Source organism: Oncorhynchus clarkii, chromosome 28, assembly GCF_045791955.1.
Source record: "Oncorhynchus clarkii lewisi isolate Uvic-CL-2024 chromosome 28, UVic_Ocla_1.0, whole genome shotgun sequence".
Classification (NCBI taxonomy): domain Eukaryota; kingdom Metazoa; phylum Chordata; class Actinopteri; order Salmoniformes; family Salmonidae; genus Oncorhynchus; species Oncorhynchus clarkii.
Window position 1 is genome coordinate 43038983 of NC_092174.1, and position 24783 is coordinate 43063765.

The 24783-nt window shown below is 46.5% G+C and overlaps 1 protein-coding gene across 1 annotated transcript in view; it reads left to right on the plus strand.

Annotated features, from left to right (window-relative positions):
- The window catches only part of LOC139386946 (receptor-type tyrosine-protein phosphatase F), a gene marked incomplete in the record, with an annotated part of 253682 nt that overhangs the window by 210487 nt on the left and 18412 nt on the right, over positions 1-24783 (plus strand). Inside the window, 3 exon segments of the mRNA XM_071132849.1 lie at positions 8359-8478; positions 18576-18730; positions 22184-22469. Of these exon segments, the coding sequence (XP_070988950.1) occupies positions 8359-8478; positions 18576-18730; positions 22184-22469 (561 nt within the window).

Below are 24783 nucleotides of genomic sequence, written 5' to 3' on the forward strand. Positions count from 1 at the left end.
CAGTGCGTTAACTGCCTTGTTCAGGGGCAGAACGACACATGTTTTACCTTGTCAGCTCGGGGATTTGGTTACTGGCACAGCGCTCTTACTCACTGAGCTACCTGCCGCCCCACACAATAGGATATACAGTATAAATTGTGAATGTGCTATGTCAACTATGACTTTATTTACAATTATAACAAAACACTTGTTTTTACTGCTCTAATTACATTGGTTAAGAGTTTATAATAGCAATAAGGCACCTTATTGCAGGTCTTATTGGTTTATTGGTATTTATATTTATTATGGATCCCCATTAGTTCCTGCCAAGGCAGCAGCTACTCTTCCTGGGGTTTATTATGGATCCCCATTAGTTCCTGCCAAGGCAGCAGCTACTCTTCCTGGGGTTTATTATGGATCCCCATTAGTTCCTGTCAAGGCAACAGCTACTCTTCCTGGGGTTTATTATGGATCCCCATTAGTTCCTGCCAAGGCAGCAGCTACTCTTCCTGTGGTTTATTATGGATCCCCATTTGTTCCTGCCAAGGAAACAGCTACTCTTCCTGGGGTTTATTATGGATCCCCATTAGTTCCTGCCAAGGAAACAGCTACTCTTCCTGGGGTTTATTATGTATCCCCACTAGTTCCTGCCAAGGCAGCAGCTACTCTTCCTGGGGTTTATTATGGATCCCCATTAGTTCCTGCCAAGGCAGCAGCTACTCTTCCTGGGGTTTATTATGGATCCCAATTAGTTCCTGCCAAGGCAGCAGCTACTCTTCCTGGGGTTTATTATGGATCCCCATTAGTTCCTGCCAAGGCAGCAGCTACTCTTCCTGGGGTTTATTATGGATCCCCATTAGTTCCTGCCAAGGCAGCAGCTACTCTTCCTGGGGTTTATTATGGATCCCCATTAGTTCCTGCCAAAGCAGCAGCTACTCTTCCTGGGGTTTATTATGGATCCCCATTAGTTCCTACCAAGGCAGCAGCTACTCTTCCTGGGGTTTATTATGGATCCCCATTAGTTCCTGTCAAGGCAGAAGCTACTCTTCCTGGGGTTTATTATGGATCCCCATTAGTTCCTGTCAAGGCAGAAGCTACTCTTCCTGGGGTTTATTATGGATCCCCATTAGTTCCTGTCAAGGCAGAAGCTACTCTTCCTGGGGTTTATTATGGATCCCCATTAGTTCCTGCCAAGGCAGCAGCTACTCTTCCTGGGGTTTATTATGGATCCCCATTAGTTCCTGTCAAGGAAACAGCTACTCTTCCTGGGGTTTATTATGGATCCCTATTAGTTCCTGCCAAGGAAACAGCTACTCTTCATGGGGTTTATTATGGATCCCCATTAGTTCCTGCCAAGGAAACAGCTACTCTTCCTGGGGTTTATTAGGGATCCCCATTAGTTCCTGCCAAGGCAGCAGCTACTCTTCCTGGGGTTTATTAGGGATCCCCATTAGTTCCTGCCAAGGAAACAGCTACTCTTCCTGGGGTTTATTATGGATCCCCATTAGTTCCTGCCAAGGCAGCAGCTACTCTTCCTGGGGTTTATTATGGATCCCCATTAGTTCCTGTCAAGGCAGCAGCTACTCTTCCTGGGGTTTATTATGGATCCCCATTAGTTCCTGCCAAGGCAACAGCTACTCTTCCTGGGGTTTATTATGGATCCCCATTAGTTCCTGTCAAGGCAGCAGCTACTCTTCCTGTGGTTTATTATGGATCCCCATTAGTTCCTGCCAAGGCAACAGCTACTCTTCCTGGGGTTTATTATGGATCCCCATTAGTTCCTGCCAAGGCAACAGCTACTTTTCCTGGGGTTTATTATGCATCCCCATTAGTTCCTGCCAAGGAAGAAGCTACTCTTCCTGTGGTTTATTATGGATCCCCATTAGTTCCTGCCAAGGCAGCAGCTACTCTTCCTGGTTTTTTTTTTTGGATCCCCATTAGTTCCTGCCAAGGCAGCAGCTACTCTTCCTGGGGTTTATTATGGATCCCCATTAGTTCCTGCCAAAGCAGCAGCTACTCTTCCTGGGGTTTATTATGGATCCCCATTAGTTCCTACCAAGGCAGCAGCTACTCTTCCTGGGGTTTATTATGGATCCCCATTAGTTCCTGTCAAGGCAGAAGCTACTCTTCCTGGGGTTTATTATGGATCCCCATTAGTTCCTGTCAAGGCAGAAGCTACTCTTCCTGGGGTTTATTATGGATCCCCATTAGTTCCTGCCAAGGCAGCAGCTACTCTTCCTGGGGTTTATTATGGATCCCCATTAGTTCCTGTCAAGGCAGCAGCTACTCTTCCTGGGGTTTATTATGGATCCCCATTAGTTCCTGTCAAGGCAGCAGCTACTCTTCCTGGGGTTTATTATGGATCCCCATTAGTTCCTGCCAAGGCAGCAGCTACTCTTCCTGGGGTCCAACATCAGTTATATACAATTCAAAATATAACATGACACTTTTCACAACACATTCGGTGTGTTCTCTGAGACTACTCTACTATCACATATCTACAGTACAAAATCCATGTGAATGTGTGTGTAGAGTGTGTGTGTAGAGTGTGAGTGTAGAATGTGTGTGTAGAGTGTGTGTGTAGAGTGTGTGTGTAGAGTGTGTGTGTCTCTTCACAGTCCCCGCTGTTTCATAAGGTGTATTTTTATCTGTTTTTTAATCTGATTCTACTGCCACATACCACACCTCCTCGTTCCTCATTGCTGAATTATAGAGTGGCTGTATCACAACCGGCTGTGATTGGAAGTCCCATAGGGGGAGCACAATTGGCCCAGCATCGACCCGGGTTTGGCCGGTGTAGGCCGTCATTGTAAATAAGAATTTGTTCTTAACTGACTTACTTAAATAAAGGTAAAAAGTTGAATCTGCAAAAGACTCCAGTGTTGGCTAGGAGCTACGAGCTAGGAGCTAGGAGCTAGGAGCTAGGAGCTACGAGCTAGGAGCTACGAGCTAGGAGCTACGAGCTAGGAGCTACGAGCTAGGAGCTACGAGCTAGGAGCTACGAGCTAGCAACAAGGTGACCGTTATGTGTTTTACGCCAACTTGCCTGGCGTAATGGAGCCAACGTCAAACTCTGCCTAATGGAGCCAACGTCAAACTCTGCGTAATGGAGCCAACGTCAAACTCTGCCTAATGGAGCCAACGTCAAACTCTGCGTAATGGAGCCAACGTCAAACTCTGCCTAATGGAGCCAACGTCAAACTCTGCGTATCTGGCACTCTGGTATTGAAAAGGAAAATAACACAGGTGTGGATAGATGTTGTGTCAGGTTCTGGTCTGTGTGTATCTGTCATGTTATATAGTTGTGGCCCCTAGCATTTAGCCCTTACCTCTCTAATGTCAGGCTTGGTAGAGGGGAAGATTTGTCCCACAGACTGATGTGTCCAGGTGGTCACTCCTGCTGTCTCCCTCTAGGCTGCAGTCACTGGATGAATTAGACACGTTTTTTTTATTTATTTTTATTTCACCTTTATTTAACCAGGTAGGCTAGTTGAGAACAAGTTCTCATTTGCAACTGCGACCTGGCCAAGATAAGGCATAGCAGTGTGAACAGACAACACAGAGTTACACATGGAGTAAACAATTAACAAGTCAATAACACAGTAGAAAAAAGGGGAGTCTATATATACATTGTGTGCAAAAGGCATGAGAAGGTAGGCAAATAATTACAATTATGCAGATTAACACTGGAGTGATAAATGATCAGATGGTTATGTAAAGGTAGAGATAGAGATATTGGTGTGCAAAAGAGCAGAAAAATAAATAAATAAAAACAGTATGGGGATGAGGTAGGTGAAAATGGGTGGGCTATTTACCAATAGACTATGTACAGCTGCAGCGATCGGTTAGCTGCTCAGATAGCAGATGTTTGAAGTTGGTGAGGGAGATAAAAGTCTCCAACTTCAGCGATTTTTGCAATTCGTTCCAATCACAGGCAGCAGAGAACTGGAACGAAAGGCGGCCAAATGAGGTGTTGGCTTTAGGGATGATCAGTGAGATACACCTGCTGGAGCGCGTGCTACGGATGGGTGTTGCCATCGTAACCAGTGAACTGAGATAAGGCGGAGCTTTACCTAGCATGGACTTGTAGATGACCTGGAGCCAGTGGGTCTGGCGACGAATATGTAGCGAGGGCCAGCCGACTAGAGCATACAAGTCGCAGTGGTGGGTGGTATAAGGTGCTTTAGTGACAAAACGGATGGCACTGTGATAAACTGCATCCAGTTTGCTGAGTAGAGTGTTGGAAGCAATTTTGTAGATGACATCGCCGAAGTCGAGGATCGGTAGGATAGTCAGTTTTACTAGGGTAAGTTTGGCGGCGTGAGTGAAGGAGGCTTTGTTGCGGAATAGAAAGCCGACTCTTGATTTGATTTTCGATTGGAGATGTTTGATATGGGTCTGGAAGGAGAGTTTAGAGTCTAGCCAGACACCTAGGTACTTATAGATGTCCACATATTCAAGGTCGGAACCATCCAGGGTGGTGATGCTGGTCAGGCGTGCGGGTGCAGGCAGCGAACGGTTGAAAAGCATGCATTTGGTTTTACTAGCGTTTAAGAGCAGTTGGAGGCCACGGAAGGAGTGCTGTATGGCATTGAAGCTCGTTTGGAGGTTAGATAGCACAGTGTCCAAGGACGGGCCGGAAGTATATAGAATGGTGTCGTCTGCGTAGAGGTGGATCAGGGAATCGCCCGCAGCATGAGAAACATCATTGATATATACAGAGAAAAGAGTCGGCCCGAGAATTGAACCCTGTGGCACCCCCATAGAGACTGCCAGAGGACCGGACAGCATGCCCTCCGATTTGACACACTGAACTCTGTCTGCAAAGTAATTGGTGAACCAGGCAAGGCAGTCATCCGAAAAACCGAGGCTACTGAGTCTGCCGATAAGAATACGGTGATTGACAGAGTCGAAAGCCTTGGCAAGGTCTATGAAGACGGCTGCACAGTACTGTCTTTTATCGATGGCGGTTATGATATCGTTTAGTACCTTGAGCGTGGCTGAGGTACACCCGTGACCGGCTCGGAAACCAGATTGCACAGCGGAGAAGGTACGGTGGGATTCAAGATGGTCAGTGATCTGTTTGTTGACTTGGCTTTCGAAGACCTTAGATAGGCAGGGCAGGATGGATATTGGTCTGTAACAGTTTGGGTCCAGGGTGTCGCCCCCTTTGAAGAGGGGGATGACTGCGGCAGCTTTCCAATCCTTGGGGATCTCAGACGATATGAAAGAGAGGTTGAACAGGCTGGTAATAGGGGTTGCGACAATGGCGGCGGATAGTTTCAGGAATAGAGGGTCCAGATTGTCAAGCCCAGCTGATTTGTACGGGTCCAGGTTTTGCAGCTCTTTCAGAACATCTGCTATCTGGATTTGGGTAAAGGAGAACCTGGAGAGGCTTGGGCGAGTAGCTGCGGGGGGGGGGGGGGAGCTGTTGGACGAGGTTGGAGTAGCCAGGCGGAAGGCATGGCCAGCCGTTGAGAAATGCTTGTTGAAGTTTTCGATAATCATGGATTTATCGGTGGTGACCGTGTTACCTAGCCTCAGTGCAGTGGGCAGCTGGGAGGAGGTGCTCTTGTTCTCCATGGACTTCACAGTGTCCCAGAACTTTTTGGAGTTGGAGCTACAGGATGCAAACTTCTGCCTGAAGAAGTTGGCTTTAGCTTTCCTGACTGACTGTGTGTATTGGTTCCTGACTTCCCTGAACAGTTGCATATCGCGGGGACTGTTCGATGTTAGTGCAGTCCGCCACAGGATGTTTTTGTGCTGGTCGAGGGCAGTCAGGTCTGGAGTGAACCAGGGGCTATATCTGTTCTTAGTTCTGCATTTTTTGAACGGAGCATGCTTATCTAAAATGGTGAGGAAGTTACTTTTAAAGAAAGACCAGGCATCCTCAACTGACGGGATGAGGTCAATGTCCTTCCAGGATACCCGGGCCAGGTCGATTAGAAAGGCCTGCTCACAGAAGTGTTTTAGGGAGCGTTTGACAGTGATGAGGGGTGGTCGTTTGACTGCGGCTCCATAGCGGATACAGGCAATGAGGCAGTGATCGCTGAGATCCTGGTTGAAGACAGCGGAGGTGTATTTGGAGGGCCAGTTGGTCAGGATGACGTCAATGAGGGTGCCCTTGTTTACAGAGTTAGGGTTGTACCTGGTGGGTTCCTTGATGATTTGAGTGAGATTGAGGGCATCTAGCTTAGATTGTAGGACTGCCGGGGTGTTAAGCATATCCCAGTTTAGGTCACCTAACAGAACAAACTCTGAAGCTAGATGGGGGGCGATCAATTCACAAATGGTGTCCAGGGCACAGCTGGGAGCTGAGGGGGGTCGGTAGCAGGCGGCAACAGTGAGAGACTTATTTCTGGAGAGAGTAATTTTCAAAATTAGTAGTTCGAACTGTTTGGGTATGGACCTGGAAAGTATGACATTACTTTGCAGGCTATCTCTGCAGTAGACTGCAACTCCTCCTCCTTTGGCAGTTCTATCTTGACGGAAGATGTTATAGTTGGGTATGGAAATCTCAGAATTTTTGGTGGCCTTCCTGAGCCAGGATTCAGACACGGCAAGGACATCAGGGTTAGCAGAGTGTGCTAGAGCAGTGAGTAAGACAAACTTAGGGAGGAGGCTTCTGATGTTGACATGCATGAAACCAAGGCTTTTTCGATCACAGAAGTCAACAAATGAGGGTGCCTGGGGACATGCAGGGCCTGGGTTTACCTCCACATCACCCGCGGAACAGAGAAGGAGTAGTATGAGGGTGCGGCTGAAGGCTATCAAAACTGGTCGCCTAGGGCGTTGGGGACAGAGAATAAGAGGAGCAGGTTTCTGGGCATGGTAGAATATATTCAGGGCATAATGCGCAAACAGGGGTATGGTGGGGTGCGGGTACAGCGGAGGTAAGCCCAGGCACTGGGTGATGATGAGAGAGGTTGTATCTCTGGACATGCTGGTTGTAATGGGTGAGGTCACCGCATGTGTGGGGGGTGGGACAAAGGAGGTAACAGGGGTATAAAGAGTGGAACTAGGGGCTCCATTGTAAACTAAAACAATGATAACTAACCTGCACAACAGTATACAAGGCATATTGACATTTGAGAAAGACATACAGCGAGGCATACAGTAATCACAGGTGTTGAATTGGGAGAGCTAACTAAAACAGTAGGTGAGACAACAGCTAATCAGCTAGCACAACAACAGCAGGTAGAATGGCGATTGATTAGGCAGAGAGGGTCGGATTAACTACACACAGAGCCTAAGTGCGGCTGGGGCCGACAGATAAAACATAAACAAGCAGAATGGATTACCGTGATTAATGGACAGTCCAGCATGCATCAGCTATGTAGCCAAGTGATCAGTGTCCAAGGGGCAGCGGTGGATGGGGCAGGGAAGCTGGACTGGCGAGTGTTATCCAGGTTAGAAAACTAACAATGACCAAATAGCTTGTAGCCAGTTAGCTGGTTAGCTTCTGGAGGTTCTTGAGTGTGTTCTAAAAATGTAAAGATAATAGCGGTTCCGTATCACATTGGGTGAGGCAGGTTACCGGAAGGTATAAACAAATTAAAAATCGAAAAGGGATAGAAAGTAAATATGGGTTCAGTGAGTGTTTGGGACGCGGCGATTCAGACGGTTAGCAGGCCTGTGCTAACAAGCTAACAGTTAGTAGACGGTGCTAAACACGGTAGCAGTTAGCGGACCGGGCTAAACAAGCTAGCAGTTAGCAGGCCGAATTTGCAAGCAAGGAGATAGCAAGGGCTAGAGAGTTAGCCTTTGGGGACGTCGCGATGGGGGTATCTGTTTATTCCTCTTCATGCAGTGACATCGATGGACCGGTCGTGGGTCTGGATATTGTAGCCCAGGAGCTCAAAATGTTCCGTTTGCGACGTTGGATGCGTCCCAGACAGCACCTTGTACCCTATGTCGTTGTAGTGCACTATATATAGGGAATAGGGTGCCATTTTGGAACACGTTACGTTTATGTCATAACCCAGAACAGCATTCTGGGTAGTGGGTAGCAGACACTTTCCACAAAATGGTCTCCGAAGCGAATGTAAACGACGGATGCTGATGGTCCAACCAGCTATTAGCTTGTTGATAATAAAACTGTCTGTCTGGATAGAATGTTTCGCCTGTTTCATTGAGGGACAGTGGAGCTGCTGAGGCTCCATGAGGCTTTGGAGAGATATTGGGCAATATTATCTGTTACTGCGTATGTCTTTATACCCTGTCTCTCCAGCGTACCACATTGTTGTGCATTGGGCCAGGAGTTTTCCCTGGTCAACATGACCTGACTAGGAAAGACTCCCGAACTCCAGTGTATGATATTTAGAGAAGCATGAGGTCAAACTCTGGACCCGACTGATTGTGTTCTTCCTCCTCTACCAGGTGAAGTGTGACCAGTACTGGCCTGTCAGAGGGACAGAGACCTATGGTATGATACAGGTCAGCATGTTGGATACTGTGGAGCTGGCTACCTACAGCGTACGCACCTTCGCTCTCTACAAGGTAAGGGACTCTCATTCTGTCTCTGTCTCTCGCATTCTCTCTCTGTCTCTCTCATTCTCTCTCTGTCTCTCTCTCTCTCTGTCTGTCAATCTCTCTCACTCGATCTCTGTGTGTCTCTCTCTCTCTCTGTCTGCCTGTCTCACTCGATCTGTCTCTCTCTTTCGATTCAATTCAAGGGGCTTTATTGGCATGGGAAACGTGTTAACATTGCCAAAGCAAGTGAGGTAGATAATATACAAAAGTTAAATAAACAATAAAAATGAACAGTAAACATTACACATACAGAAATTTCAAAACAATAAAGACATGTACAAATGGTTAAAGGAAACAAGATAAAATAAATAAGCATAAATATGGGTTGTATTTACAATGGTGTTTGTTCTTCACTGGTTTCCCTTTTCTTGTGGCAACAGGTCACAAATATTGCTGCTGTCACAAATATTGCTGCTGTGATGGCACACTGTGGAATTTCACCCAGTAGATATGGGAGTTCATCAAAATTGGGTTTGTTTTCGAATTCTTTGTGGATCAGTGTAATCTGAGGGAAATATGTCTCTCTAATATGGTCATACGTTGGACAGGAGGTTAGGAAGTGCAGCACAGTTTCCACCTCATTTTGTGGGCAGTGTGCACATAGCCTGTCTTCTCTTGAGAGCCATGTCTGCCTACGGCGGCCTTTCTCAATAGCAAGGCTATGCTCACTGAGTCTGTACATAGTCAAAGCTTTCCTTAATTTTGGGTCAGTCACAGTGGTCAGGTATTCTGCCGCTGTGTACTCTCTGTTTAGGGCCAAATAGCATTCTAGTTTGCTCTGTTTTTTTGTTAATTCTTTCCAATGTGTCAAGTAATTATCTTTTTGTTTTCTCATGATTTGGTTGGGTCTAATTGTGCTGTTGTCCTGGGGCTCTGTAGGGTGTGTTTGTGTTTGTGAACAGAGCCCCAGGACCAGCTTGCTTAGGGGACTCTTCTCCAGGTTCATCTCTCTGTAGGTGATGGCTTTGTTATGGAAGGTTTGGGAATCGCTTCCTTTTAGGTGGTTGTAGAATTTAATGGCTCTTTTCTGGATTTTGATAATTAGTGGGTATCGGCCTAATTCTGCTCTGCATGCATTATTTGGTGTTATACGTTGTACATGGAGGATATTATTGCAGAATTCTGCATACAGAGTCTCAATTTGGTGTTTGTCCCATTTTGTGAAGTCTTGGTTGGTGAACGGATCCCAGACCTCACAGCCATGAAGGGCAATGGGCTCTATGACTGATTCAAGTATTTTTAGCCAGATCCTAATTGGTATGTTGAATTTTATTTTTTTTAGACACACTGTGTTTGGGAAAAAGGGTTTTTTCTTGTATATATTTTATAAAGAGAACAATGTGTCTTGTGTTTGTCCTCAGTGGGTGTTGGGGGGGGGGTTGTCAGAAGGGCTATCAGGGTGGCTGACAGGGGGGGGGTGCTCAGAGGGGGTGAGAGCCACTGGGCTTGGGGTTTGTTAGAGATGAAATCCCAAATAAGACTCCACTGGAGAGGGCAGAGGAGCATCTAAATTCACTCTATGCAGCCCGGAGAAGCAAACCTGGAGTGTGTACGCGCCAAATGAATGAAATAAAAGTCCTTCTTGTTGATGGAGGAAACATTGAAACGGTGGATGAGAGTCTTGAAGCATTTGATGCTGTTCTCAATGACTTTAAGAATGCTCATGAATCTGAGCTAGAGCTGGTCACAGAGGAGGAACAGGAAATGAGAGCATTAACTATTATCAACCAAGAATGAGAACTTATGAACATTTCCTGAAAGAGGTGGAAATAGGGAAAAAAAAGATGAAATCGAGCCACAAACGCTCATTGAACCACACGACAGCATTTCCAATGTGTCAAACACATCAAGTAAAACAAAGTATTCTAAGACTGCTTCCTTTAGCACGCCTTAAAGCTGAGGCAGAACGAGCAGCTCTACTAGCTCGCCAAACATCATTACAGGACAAGCATGCATTGGAACTGGAGAAGGCTCAACTGGAACCGCAGAAAGCTCAACTGGAACAACAGAAAGCTCAACTGGAACAACAGAAAGCTCAACTGAATGTTAGGAGGGAAAAAATGGCACTGGAAACTGACATAGCAGCATATAATGCCAAACTGAAGGTCCTGGAGAGTGTTGAGTTAACTTCTCAATCCCAATGCTGTGGCAGCCCACTTACTAAGCCAAGAAGATGGAATGAACTTTTATTTTGAGAACCAGGAACTCGAGGTCTGTGAGGAACCTGAACCATCACCTGTTGAGTTTGCTGCATTAGGTGCAGTTCCAAAGACCCCACTACAAAGAGTTTTACAACAACCAACCACAAAGCCATCAAAACCTATTCAGAAAACAGTCATAAACCACACCCTTCAGCAGCCAACATCAAGGTCTAGCAATCAACACAGAATCAACAGGGAGATACCTATGTTTGATGGTGATCCTCTAAACTTTAGGCCATTCATGCGTGCATTTGAGCATGGCATAGAAGATAAGACAAGCTGTCACCAGGATAGGCTCTATTACCTGGAACAGTACACCTCTGGTCAGCCCAAGGATCTAGTCCGTAGTTGTCTGCATATGGAAGCCAGAAGAGGCTATGCAGAGGCTAAGAGGTTGTTAAAGGAACACTTTAGCAATGAAATCAAAGTCACCACTGCCTACATGGAAAAAGCTTGGAACTGGATAAACATCAAACCGGTTGATGGAAAGGGACTGGGTGGCTATGCACTCTATCTTAGAGGTTGCTGTAACGTTATGCAAGACCTACAGAACATGGAAGAGCTTAATCTTCCCTCCAACATAAAGTTGAGCATGTCAAAACTTCCCTACAAACTAAGGGAAAATGGAGGTCTACGGCATGTGATATAGAGAAAGAGAGAATTAGAGAGAAGCCTCCTGAGGGCCCAGTTCAGTTCAGTGACCTTGTGACGTTCATGGAAAAACAGGCCAAAATACTGCAGGATTCGTTGTACGGAGATATTCAAGATCCCCTGACCAACACATTTCTTTTTAAACCAAAACAGAAGCTGACTTTAAGCAGCAGTTCAAGTCCAAGAGTAGGGGAAGCAGCTTTGCCACTGCAGTAGCTGTAGTGGCAGATTGTGACCCTGAAAAACCTCTAAAATAACAAACATTCAAAGTCAAGAAACCAGGCACCTACCCTTCTGATGCTCCCAGTATCTCATGTGTATTTTGCGCTGGTGAGCATTTCTTGGTCGACTGCCAACAGGTGAAGGCACAGCTACACGAAGCCAAGGTTGAGTTTCTGAGATCAAAAGGCCTTTGTTTTGGCTGTTTGATGAGACGACACTTAAGCAAATAATGTAAAAGAAGGATGATCTGTCAGAGCTGTCAAAGAAAGCACCCCACTATCCTGCACATTGAAGGAAGAGAGAGATTTAGATCTCTGAAGGCAGATACGAGGGGTGTAGCAGTAAAGCGGGAGGAGACTGTCAGCAGTGCTCTTGTTTCACTGGAAGCTGGTGAAGATACCGGGGCCAGTACAGATTGTGCACTTGCAATTGTGCCAGTTCAAGTAAAGATGGCAAATGGAAGCAAGTCTGCATTAACCTATGCATTTCTCGATTCTGGTAGCTCAGCAACATTTTGTACGGAGAGACTCATGAGGCAGTTGCAAGCTGAAGGCAGTGAGACTGAAATAATAATGGGGCAGGAGAGTCCTACCAAGAGGTTTGAGATATCTGGATTAGAGATTGGCAATGTGGAAGGCGACACATTTCTTGCATTACCAAAGGTCTACTACACCCAAAATAAGATCCCAGTGACAAGGGAGAATATCCCCACCAAGAAAGATCTCAAAAGGTGGCCATACCTGAAAAAGGTTCAGTTGAAGGAAATTGATGCCGACGTCAAAAACCTTGATTGACGTAAATGCTCCAAAGGCTATGGAACCCTGGCAAATCATAAATAGTTAAGGCAACGGGCAATGCAGTGAAAACCCTCTTTGGATGGGTGATGAACGGTCCTCTTAACAATTGTACCATGGCAGAAGAATCTGGGCCTCCTACGGTGATGGACAATCGTATCTCAATGGCCGACCTGGGGGTTCTTCTTGTAAATCAGTACAACCATGACTTCCTTGAGAGAGAGTATGAAAAGAAAATTGAGATGTCAGCTGAGGATCGTAGGTTTATGGAGATCGTATCAAGCTCCATAACCCTCAAAGACCATCACTACTACTTACCGTTGCCCTTTCGCAAAAAGATGTAGTCCTGCCAAACAATCGTGACATGGCAAAGCAGCGGGCTCTAAATATTATCAGAAAGTTCAAGAGGGACAAAGGTTACGCTGCAGAGTACAAAGGCTTCATGGAAGAGATGATAACAAAAGGTTACGCCGAGAAGGTACCACAAGAACAGCTCCTCAGAGAGAAAGGCAAGGTATGGTACATACCACACCATGGCATTCACCATAAGCGCAAAGGAACGATACGAGTAGTGTTTGACTGTTCGTCATCCTATAAAGGTACATCTCTTAACAGTGAACTCCTTCAAGGCCCTGACCTGGCAAACACGCTTATAGGAGTATTGCTAAGATTTCGGCAAGAGCACATTGCCATGATGGCAGACATCCCATGTAATTTTCATGAAGATGAAGATTACTTAGACTTCCTGCGATTCCTATGGTGGCCGGACGGTGATACTAACAAAAGATTGGAGGAGTACAGAATGACGGTTCATCTTTTCGGTGCTATATCCTCTCCAAGTTGTGCAAACTTTGCACTGCGAAAGACTGCAGAAGACAACTGTGAGAGGTACGATGAAGAGGTGATTCAAACAGTCAAATCCAACTTCTACGTTGATGACTGCCTCAAGTCAGTGGCCACAGAAGAACAAGCCATAGCTCTCACAAAAAACCTCAGGGATGTGTGCTCTCAGGGTGGGTTCAAATTGACCAAGTGGGTCAGCAACAACCGCTCTGTGCTGGCTTCTATCCCTGATGAACACAACGCCAAGCAGATAAAAGAACTGGACCTGGACAGAGAAAAGCTGCCTGTTGAAAGAGCACTTGGAATCCGATGGAACATTGAAAGTGATGCGTTTACCTTCCGAGTCAAGAACAGACCCCTTACAAGAAGAGGTATTCTCTCAACTGTCAGCTCTATTTATGATCCATCAGGTTTCCTCGCCCCATTCGTATTAAAGGCAAAGCAACTTCTTCAAGTGCTCTGCAAGCTAAAGTGTGTATGGGACAAAGTCATCCCTGAAGAACACTCTATTTCATGGAAGAGATGGCTCTCAGAGCTGGACCAGCTCTCCAGATTCCAGGTGTATGATGCCTGAGAACTTTGGTCAAGTCAAGACGGCACAGCTGCATCACTTCGGTGATGCAAGTGAACAAGGTTATGGCACGGCAAGCTACCTTAGGTTCACAAACGGTGTGGAAAAGGTCCACATCGCATTCATACTGGGGAAATCAAGGGTAACTCCACTCAAGCAGATTACGATCCCCAGACTGGAACTTGCCGCAGCAACATTGGCAGTGCGAGTGGACAGGATGTTAAGGTTGGAGCTCCAGATTGAGGAGTCAACTTTCTGGACAGACAGCCAGTTTGTGGTAAAATACATCCGCAATTATACCAAGAGATTCCATACCTTTGTGGCTAATAGGTTTGCTATGATCCGTGACCTATCGAAAGCAAAACAGTGGAGGTATTTGAACTCCAAACACAACCCAGCCGATGATGCCTCAAGAGAATTACATGTTGAAATGTTCCTGAACTCTTCTGGAGAAAACAGAAACTCAATGGCCGAAAGTCCCCGAGGAGCTTGACTCCATCCATCCGGATGATCCAGAGGTGAGAAAAGACGTAATCGTAAACAGTACAAGTGTGGAAGAAAAGAGTCCAACCAGCAAACTGATTGAGTACTATTCAACATGGAACAGCTTGAAGAAAGCAGTTGCCTGGATGCTGAAACTGAAGAGACTTTTTCTACAGTTAAGCCAGAAAAGGGAAATTCTCTCTCAAACTGATCCAAGATCAGATCAGAGTCTGACAAACTCACTGAAGGAACAAATTGACAAGTTCAAACCGACGTTTGGAAAAGAAAGTCTGTCTGTGGATGACCTAGACGAAGCAGAAAAGGCCATCATTTGATTTGAGCAACACTTTAAACAAGAAATTGCACTAGTTGTGAAAGGAAAACAATGTGCCAAGAGAAGCGGCTCAATCTGTAAGCTTGATCCAATTATTGACAATGGCATTCTGAGAGTGGGAGGAAGATTAAGCAAAGCTGCTATGCTACCGGAACTAAAGAATCCTATGATCCTGCCCAAAGACTCCTACATCTCCAGACTGATCTTACTCCACATCCATGAGCAGGTTGGCCCCTCTGGGAGAGGTCACATGCTTTCTAGACTTTGCCAGCGATATTGGATACCCTGTGCCAACTTCTTCGCAAGGAAGATCCTTAAGAGCTGTGCCTTCTGCAGGCGGATGCAAGCTAGAGCTGGAGAACAGAAGATGGCCGACCTTCCGCAAGATCGGGTGTCACCTGATTTGCCGCCTTTCACCCATGTGGGCATAGATTACTTCGGCCCCATAGAGAGGAAGGCGAGGCCGCGTTCATGTGAAGCGGTATGGTGTGATCTTTACTTGCCTTGTGAGTCGAGCTGTCCAACTAAAAGTTGCTAGTTATCTGGATACTGATGCCTGCATCAATGCCCTGCGCAGGTTCATCTGTCGAAGGGGCCCAGTAACACGTATCAGAACAGACAGTGGCACCAACTTTGTTGGAACACACAGAGATCTAGGAGAAGCTCTGAAAGAGCTGGATCACAACAAGATTCAAAATGAATTACTGAAGGAAGGAGTGACATGGTCATTCAACCCTCCCTCTGGAGCCCACCATGGGGGGGTATGGGAGAGGTTGATCCGACTGGAGCCCACCATGGGGGGGTATGGGAGAGGTTGATCCGACTGGAGCCCACCATGGGGGGGTATGGGAGAGGTTGATCCGACTGGTGAAAAATATCCTCTATTCAGTCCTTAAAGAGCAAGTACTTGATGATGAGGCTTTGCAAGACAGCCTTGTGTGAAGTTGAGACGATTTATGAACGACAGACCAATCACTACTGTAACAAATGACCCTAATGATCTAGAACCCCTGATTCCGAACCATCTGCTTCATCTGAAAGCTAAGCCAGTCCTGCCACCAGGAGTATTCCAGAGAAGCGACCTATACTCACGAAGGAGATGGAAGCAAGTACAATATATCACTGACCTCGTCTGGAAGAGATGGATCAGGGAGTATCTTCCACTTATGCAGGAGCGGAACAAGTGGAACACAACTAAGAGAAACTTCAGTCCTGGTGACCTCGTAGTCATCGTCGATGACACCGCCCCAAGGAACTCTTGGCTAATGGGGGCGTGCGGTGGAGGCGTTGCCAGGGGCCAAAGGTCTTGTCCGCAGCGTCGTGGTTAAGACTAAGACCAATATCTTACAGAGACCTATCAATAAAATCTGTCTGCTCCTTGAGGCGACGGAGTGACACTCACACACACACACAGTGTTCCATCTTAGAATCACCTCTGATTCGTTGATGTCGTACTCTTACATTCTTTGAACACCTTTACACTTCAACTCAGACTGAGATCTATGGACTATTTTCCTACATGGCACCTTGTATATTTGTATATAGCTATGAACTGTAATAGTGCTCTGGTATAGAATGTTTTGTGTGTTGGCTCTATGTTTGAATATTAAGTCATTGTTGTGCATTCAGTGCAGTCAACAATTAGGGGCCGGTTTGTTAGAGCCGATTTGGACATATTTCTATAAAAGACTGAACATACGGAGCTCCATGTACATTTGTGTAAATATATTAAATATGAATGTACATGATGAAATATTAGTTACATACCTTTATAATGTATATTTACCTGATTGAGATATATTAATTTGTTGTTAGTGTAACTCAGTTTTTGGCCCCCCCTCTTGCCCATTCATTGTATTGTAAGTGTGTTAGGATAAAGGCAGGAAGTTGGGCCTTCAGGGGAGGGAGTCCTTGCTAGATGCGGGAGCGGTATAGTTTTTTGACCATACAGACAGACAGACAGACAGGGCATGTTATGTATTTTCCATATCAAGTAATCTCTGCTTTAAGTTGATTGGAGAATCATTTCTTTGTTTGATATAAGAAAAATAAACATTTTTGTTGCACCATATCCCTGGATGTCATTGAATGTTTGGTCGTTTGGAAACCTTGAGTGTGGACTGTATGCGTACCAAACAACCCCGCCTCAGGCTTGGGCAGTGGCTATGGTAATGTCTGTTCTGCTGTGATGTCGATGCTATGGTCAGGGTCTGGTGTGGACTGTTCTGCTGTGGTGTCGAGACTTTTGTCGGGTGCTGAGGTGGGCTGTTCTGCTGGCTTCTCTGTGGGGGTGGCCACCTCTCTAGTGGGTTGTTCTCTGTCACACGCCATCCCCCTCAACCTCTCCTCCAGCAGTCTGATCCTCTCCTCTAGTGCTCTGTTCTGCTCCTGCTCCTGCTCTTTCTCCTGTTGTAGTTGTCTCACCACAGTCCAGAGTGTAGATATGTCTCTCTCCACCTCTAGCTCTCAGAGTCTGGTTAAGAGAGTGTTGTTGTGCTGGACTGTTGTCTCGGTCTGTGCTGACTGGAGTGTAATCACCTGCTGTTCCAGCTCCACCTGCCTTACCTCCAGCTGGGTGAATTTATCCTTCATTTCAATGAGAGGGTAGTACTCTGTGCTGGGAGGTTGACTTTCTGCTGGGGGTGGCTCGTCTGTGGGGTTATATAATGAAGAGTTCTGGTCTGACCCGCTCGGGGTTGTTCGTTTGTGGGGTTATATAATGAAGAGGTCTGGTCTGACCCGCTCGGGGTGGGGGTGTCTTTCTCAAGGGAGAGCTTCTCCTGCTTTGATTAGGTGAAAGTCCAGCTGAAACTGTTTGGGGTTGCCCTGTACCATTACTGTTCCAGACTTATAGAGATTTATATTAGCTGACTCAGAGTCCTCGTTGTCAAGTATCCTGTCTCTCTCACTCAATCTCTGTCTCTCGCTCTCTCTGTCTCTCTCGATCCCTGTTTCTCTCGCTCTCTCTGTCTCTCTCTCTGTCTGCCTGTCAATTCAATTCAATTCAATTCAAGGGCTTTATTGGCATGGGAAACATGTGTTAACATTGCCAAAGCAAGTGAGGTAGACAACATACAAAGTGAATATATAAAGTGAAAAACAACAACAATTAACAGTAAACATTACACATACAGAGGTTTCGAAACAGTAAAGACATTACAAATGTCATATTATATATATATACAGTGTTTTAACAATGTACAATGCCTGTCTCTCTCTCTCGATCTCTGCTTCTCCCTCGATCTCTCTCGCGCGCTCTCGATCTCTCTCTCTCTGTCTGCCTGTCTCTCTCACTCGATCCCTGTCTCTCTCTATCTCTCTGTCTGTCTATCTTTTTCAATCAATCTCTGTCTCTCCCTGTCTGTCTGTCTCTCTCTCTCGATCTCTGCTTCTCCCTCGATCTCTCTCGCACGCTCTCGATCTCTCTCACTCGATCTGTCTCTCTCTCTCTGTCTGCCTGTCTCTCTCACTCGATCCCTGTCTCTATCTCTCTGTCTGTCTATCTTTTTAAATCAATCTCTGTCTCTCTCTGTCTGTCTGTCTGTCTCTCTCTCTCGATCCCTGTTTCTCTCTCTCGATCTCTGTTTCTCCCTCTCTAGCTCTCACTCGCTCTCTCTCTCTCCCTCTCCCCATCCCTAGTGTATGGAATCACCTGTCTGTTTCATTCTCTCTTTCATTCATTCTTCTTCATTCCATTGCATCCCTCCATCACAACTTATCATTCACTACTAACTCACCTCTCAGACCAGCGGGATGGTTGGTTGGTTTCATTTTCATTTCTAACCCCTCTGCTAGCCACCTGGAAAATGCTTCATTCACACACACACACACACACACACACACACACACACACACACACACACACACACACACACACACACACACACACACACACACACACAATAATGAACACCATTAACAATTGTGTTCCCTTTCATTGATTTTCTCCGGGTTTTCTCCTACAGAATGGTTCCAGTGAGAAGCGTGAGATTCGTCAGTTCCAGTTCATGGCCTGGCCGGACCACGGGGTACCAGAGTACCCCACCCCTATCCTGGCCTTCCTACGACGGGTCAAAGCCTGCAACCCCCCTGACGCTGGGCCCATGGTGGTACACTGCAGGTAAACTATACCGTTTTTTGCGACTGCACTTGAAGAAACTTTAAAAGTTCTTGAAATGTTTCCGTATTGACTGACCTTCATGTCTTAAAGTAATGATGGACTGTCGTTTCTCTTTGCTTATTTGAGCTGTTCTTGGCATATTTTGGACTTTGGTCTTTTACCAAATAGGGTTATCTTCAGTATACCACCTTTACCTTGTCACAACACAACTGATCTAACGCAATAAGAAGGAAAGAAATTCCACAAATGAACTTTTAACAAGGCACACCTGTTCATTGAAATGCATTCCAGGTGACTACCTCATGAAGCTGGTTGAGAGAATGCCTAGTAGGTGCAAAACTGTCATTAAGGGAAAGGGTGGCTACTTTGAAGAATCTGAAATATAAAATATGATTCCAAGTGTGTTATTTCATAGTTTTGATTTCTTCACTATTATTCTACAATGTAGTAAGAATAAAGAAAAACCCTTGAATGAGAAGGTGTTCTAAAACTTTTGACCAGTAGTGTGTGTGTGTGTGTGTGTGTGTGTGTGTGTGTGTGTGTGTGTGTGTGTGTGTGTGTGTGTGTGTGTGTGTGTGTGTGTGTGTGTGTGTGTATATATATATATATATATATACCCTGCCCCCCCCCAATGCTTAATATATATATATATACACTGCTCAAATAAATAAAGGAAGCAACACTGATTGACAATAAATGTCACATGCTGTTGTGCAAATGGAATAGACAACAGGAGGAAATTATAGACAATTAGCAAGACACCCCCAATAATGTTATTCTCTCTCCTCCCTCAGTGTGGGCGTGTAATGTTATTCTCTCTCCTCCCTCAGTGTGGGCGTGTAATGTTAACCTCTCTCCTCCCTCAGTGTGGGCGTGTAATGTTATTCTCTCTCCTCCCTCAGTGTGGGCGTATAATGTTATTCTCTCTCCTCCCTCAGTGTGGGCGTGTAATGTTATTCTCTCTCCTCCCTCAGTGTGGGCGTGTAATGTTATTCTCTCTCCTCCCTCAGTGTGGGCGTGTAATGTTATTCTCTCTCCTCCCTCAGTGTGGGCGTGTAATGTTATTCTCTCTCCTCCCTCAGTGTGGGCGTGTAATGTTATTCTCTCTCCTCCCTGAGTGTGGGCGTGTAATGTTATTCTCTCTCCTCCCTCAGTGTGGGCGTGTAATGTTATTCTCTCTCCTCCCTCAGTGTGGGCGTGTAATGTTAACCTCCCTCCTCCCTCAGTGCGGGCGTGTAATGTTAACCTCTCTCCTCCCTCCTCCCTCAGTGCGGGCGTGTAATGTTAACCTCTCTCCTCACTCCTCCCTCAGTGCGGGCGTGTAATGTTAACCTCTCTCCTCCCTCAGTGTGGGTGTGTAATGTTAACCTCCCTCCTCCCTCAGTGTGGGCGTGTAATGTTAACCTCTCTCTTCCCTCCTCCCTCAGTGTGGGCGTGTAATGTTAAGTGCGGGCGTGTAATGTTAACCTCTCTCCTCTCTCCTCCCTCAGTGTGGGCGTGTATGTTAACCTCTCTCCTCTCTCCTCCCTCAGTGTGGGCGTGTAATGTTAACCTCTCTCCTCCCTCAGTGTGGGCGTGTAATGTTAACCTCTCTCTTCCCTCCTCCCTCAGTGTGGGCGTGTAATGTTAACCTCTCTCCTCTCTCCTCCCTCAGTGCGGGCGTGTAATGTTAACCTCTCTCCTCCCTCAGTGTGGGCGTGTAATGTTAACCTCCCTCCTCCCTCCTCCCTCAGTGTGGGCGTGTAATGTTAACCTCTCTCCTCCCTCCTCCCTCAGTGCGTGCGTGTAATGTTAACCTCCCTCCTCCCTCAGTGCGGGCGTGTAATGTTAACCTCTCTCCTCCCTCAGTGTGGGTGTGTAATGTTAACCTCCCTCCTCCCTCAGTGTGGGCGTGTAATGTTAACCTCTCTCTTCCCTCCTCCCTCAGTGTGGGCGTGTAATGTTAACCTCTCTCCTCTCTCCTCCCTCAGTGCGGGCGTGTAATGTTAACCTCTCTCCTCTCTCCTCCCTCAGTGTGGGCGTGTAATGTTAACCTCTCTCCTCTCTCCTCCCTCAGTGTGGGCGTGTAATGTTAACCTCTCTCCTCCCTCAGTGTGGGCGTGTAATGTTAACCTCAGTGTGGGCGTGTAATGTTAACCTCTCTCCTCCCTCCTCCCTCAGTGTGGGCGTGTAATGTTAACCTCTCTCCTCCCTCCTCCCTCAGTGTGGGCGTGTAATGTTAACCTCTCTCCTCCCTCAGTGTGGGCGTGTGGGCGTGTAATGTTAACCTCTCTCTCCCTCCTCCCTCAGTGCGGGCGTGTAATGTTAACCTCTCCTCCTCCCCCTCAGTGTGGGCGTGTAATGTTAACCTCTCTCCCTCTCTCCTCCCTCAGTGTGGGCGTGTAATGTTAACCTCCCTCCTCCCTTAGTGTGGGCGTGTAATGTTAACCTCCCTCCTCCCTCAGTGTGGGCGTGTAATGTTAACCTCGTGTGGGCGTGTAATGTTAACCTCTCTCCCCCTCCCCCTCAGTGTGGGCGTGTAATGTTAACCTCTCTCCTCCCTCAGTGTGGGCGTGTAATGTTAACCTCTCTCCTCCCTCAGTGTGGGCGTGTAATGTTAACCTCTCTCCTCCCTCCTCCCTCAGTGTGGGCGTGTAATGTTAACCTCTCTCCTCCCTCCTCCCTCAGTGTGGGCGTGTAATGTTAACCTCTCTCCTCCCTCCTCCCTCAGTGTGGGCGTGTAATGTTAACCTCAGTGTGGGCGTGTAATGTTAACCTCTCTCCTCCCTCCTCCCTCAGTGTGGGCGTGTAATGTTAACCTCTCTCCTCTCACAGTGTGGGCGTGTAATGTTAACCTCTCTCCTCCCTCAGTGTGGGCGTGTAATGTTAACCTCTCTCCTCTCTCCTCCCTCAGTGTGGGCGTGTAATGTTAACCTCTCTCCTCACTCCTCCCTCAGTGTGGGCGTGTAATGTTAACCTCCCTCCTCCCTCAGTGTGGGCGTGTAATGTTAACCTCTCTCCTCCCTCCTCCCTCAGTGTGGGCGTGTAATGTTAACATCTCTCCTCCCTCCTCCCTCAGTGTGGGCGTGTAATGTTATTCTCTCTCCTCCCTCCTCCCTCAGTGTGGGCGTGTGATGTTAACCTCCCTCCTCCCTCAGTGGGGCGTGTAATGTTAACCTCTCTCCTCAGTGCGGGCGTCCTCCCTCAGTGTGGGCGTGTAATGTTAACCTCTCTCCTCACTCCTCCCTCAGTGCGGGCGTGTAATGTTAACCTCTCTCCTTCCTCAGTGCGGGCGTGTAATGTTAACCTCTCTCCTTCCTCAGTGCGGGCGTGTAATGTTAACCTCTCTCCTCCCTCAGTGCGGGCGTGTAATGTTAACCTCCCTCCTCCCTCAGTGTGGGCGTGTAATGTTAACCTCCCTCCTCCCTCAGTGTGGGCGTGTACTGTTAACCTCTCTCCTCCCTCCTCCCTCAGTGCGGGCGTGGGTAGAACAGGCTGCCTGATCGTGATCGAGGCCATGCTGGAGCGTATGAAGCATGAGAAGTCGGTGGATATCTACGGTCATGTGACGTGTATGAGAGCTCAGAGGAACTACATGGTGCAGACTGAGGACCAATATGTCTTTATCCACGAGGCCCTGCTAGAGGCAGCCACCTGTGGCCTCACTGAGGTCCCCGCACGCAATCTGTATGCACACATCCAGAAACTCACCCAGCCGCCCACAGGGGAGACCGTCACCGCCATGGAGCTGGAGTTTAAGGTAATATTAATATATACATAATAATAATAATAATATGTAGAATCTTCATCGCCATCATCATCATCATAATGAAAATGACCTCTGGTCCTTTAGACACGTAGATCAGAAACGGATTGGATAGGTGTATGCCATTGTTACCCAATACATTCCTAGTTGAGGATTCCACCCGACCTATCAGATGTTGAGGTGGAGCCGCTACTCCTGTGATTGGACAGTGACAGTGGGGATGTTTTCAGATCTGTTACCTCATTGGTCCCTCACCTTCCTTCCTCCTCCTGTGATTGGACAGTGTAGTTCAGAGATGGGCAACTTTGAAGGAAGGGGTCGGGGCCCACATCAAAGATGGGAACTCATCATAAGGGGCTGCAGTGGCTCCGGGGGGGGGGGAGCCGGCCGGAGACTTTTGGGGCCCCCACGCCACCCCCCCCCCCCCCCCCCCCCCCCCCCCACTACAGTGGATAGAAAACAGTTTTAAAGTAAATTTGCTGCAATTCTACACATTTTGCCATGTGGTGGAGAGAAGTAATGACCGTTTTTAACCTGTAGTGACACCCCATCCTGTGAACGGGACCGTTATCATCATCGGACACTAATTAGCATAACGCAACGGACATAAATCTTCATAGAAAATATTCCTATTCATGAAAATCACAAGTGAAATATATTGGAACACAGCTTAGCCTTTTGTTAATCACCCTGTCATCTCAGATTTTCAATATATGCTTTACAGCCAACGCTAGACAAGCATTTGTGTAAGTTTATCATAGCCTAGCATAGCATTATGCCTTGCTAGCAGCAGGCAAACCTGTCACGTTTGCCTGCTGCTAGCAAGGTTAATATGATATCTGAGTGAGAGTGACTAACGATATCAACGCGGGCCCCCGGTTGGTAATTCAGTCGTGATTACTACAAGTTTAGATAGTTGGCCGCTAGAGTGACTTACCAATCTGCTGACATGGCTAATGGAGTAACTAACAGTGACTGATAAAACAAGAGAAAAGCTGCTGATGCACAACCACATTTCAAACTGGCACCTCTACTATTCTACCTAGCAACAATAAGTTGAGACCCCCGACTGAGTTCCCTCAGAATTTTTTTTTTTTTATTGTTTTTATTTTTGGAAATTGTTCCGCGGGTCTACATAAGGAACAGCCAGTTGCCCGGGTTTCTACAGTAGTTTTTAAGTTTATTGTCCCAGAAAATGACCATTATAAAACCACGTTGAACACGTAAATCCACATGGCTCACAATGACATACAGTTCAAGCCATAGGGATGACAGCCATCAATACTACATAGGGATGACAGCCATCAATACTACTACAATGATCAAGTCATAGGGATGACAGCCATCAATACTACTACAATGATCTAGTCATAGGGATGACAGCCATCAATACTACATAGGGATGACAGCCATCAATACTACTACAATGATCTAGTCATAGGGATGACAGCCATCAATACTACATAGGGATGACAGCCATCAATACTACTACAATGATCATAGGGATGACAGCCATCAATACTACATAGGGATGACAGCCATCAATACTACTACAATGATCTAGTCATAGGGATGACAGCCATCAATACTACATAGGGATGACAGCCATCAATACTACTACAATGATCAAGCCATAGGGATGACAGCCATCAATACTACTACAATGATCAAGGCATAGGGATGACAGCCATCAATACTACTACAATGATCTAGTCATAGGGATGACAGCCATCAATACTACATAGGGATGACAGCCATCAATACTACTACAATGATCAAGTCATAGGGATGACAGCCATCAATACTACTACAATGATCTAGTCATAGGGATGACAGCCATCAATACTACATAGGGATGACAGCCATCAATACTACTACAATGATCTAGTCATAGGGATGACAGCCATCAATACTACTACAATGATCTAGTCATAGAGCTGACAGCCATCAATACTACATTGGGATGACAGCCATCAATACTACTACAATGATCTAGTCATAGGGATGACAGCCATCAATACTACATAGGGATGACAGCAGTCAATACTACTACAATGATCTAGTCATAGGGATGACAGCCATCAATACTACTACAATGATCAAGCCATAGGGATGACAGCCATCAATACTACATAGGGATGACAGCCATCAATACTACTACAATGATCTAGTCATAGGGATGACAGCCATCAATACTACATAGGGATGACAGCCATCAATACTACTACAATGATCAAGCCATAGGGATGACAGCCATGATGACAGCCATCAATACTACTACAATGATCTAGTCATAGGGATGACAGCC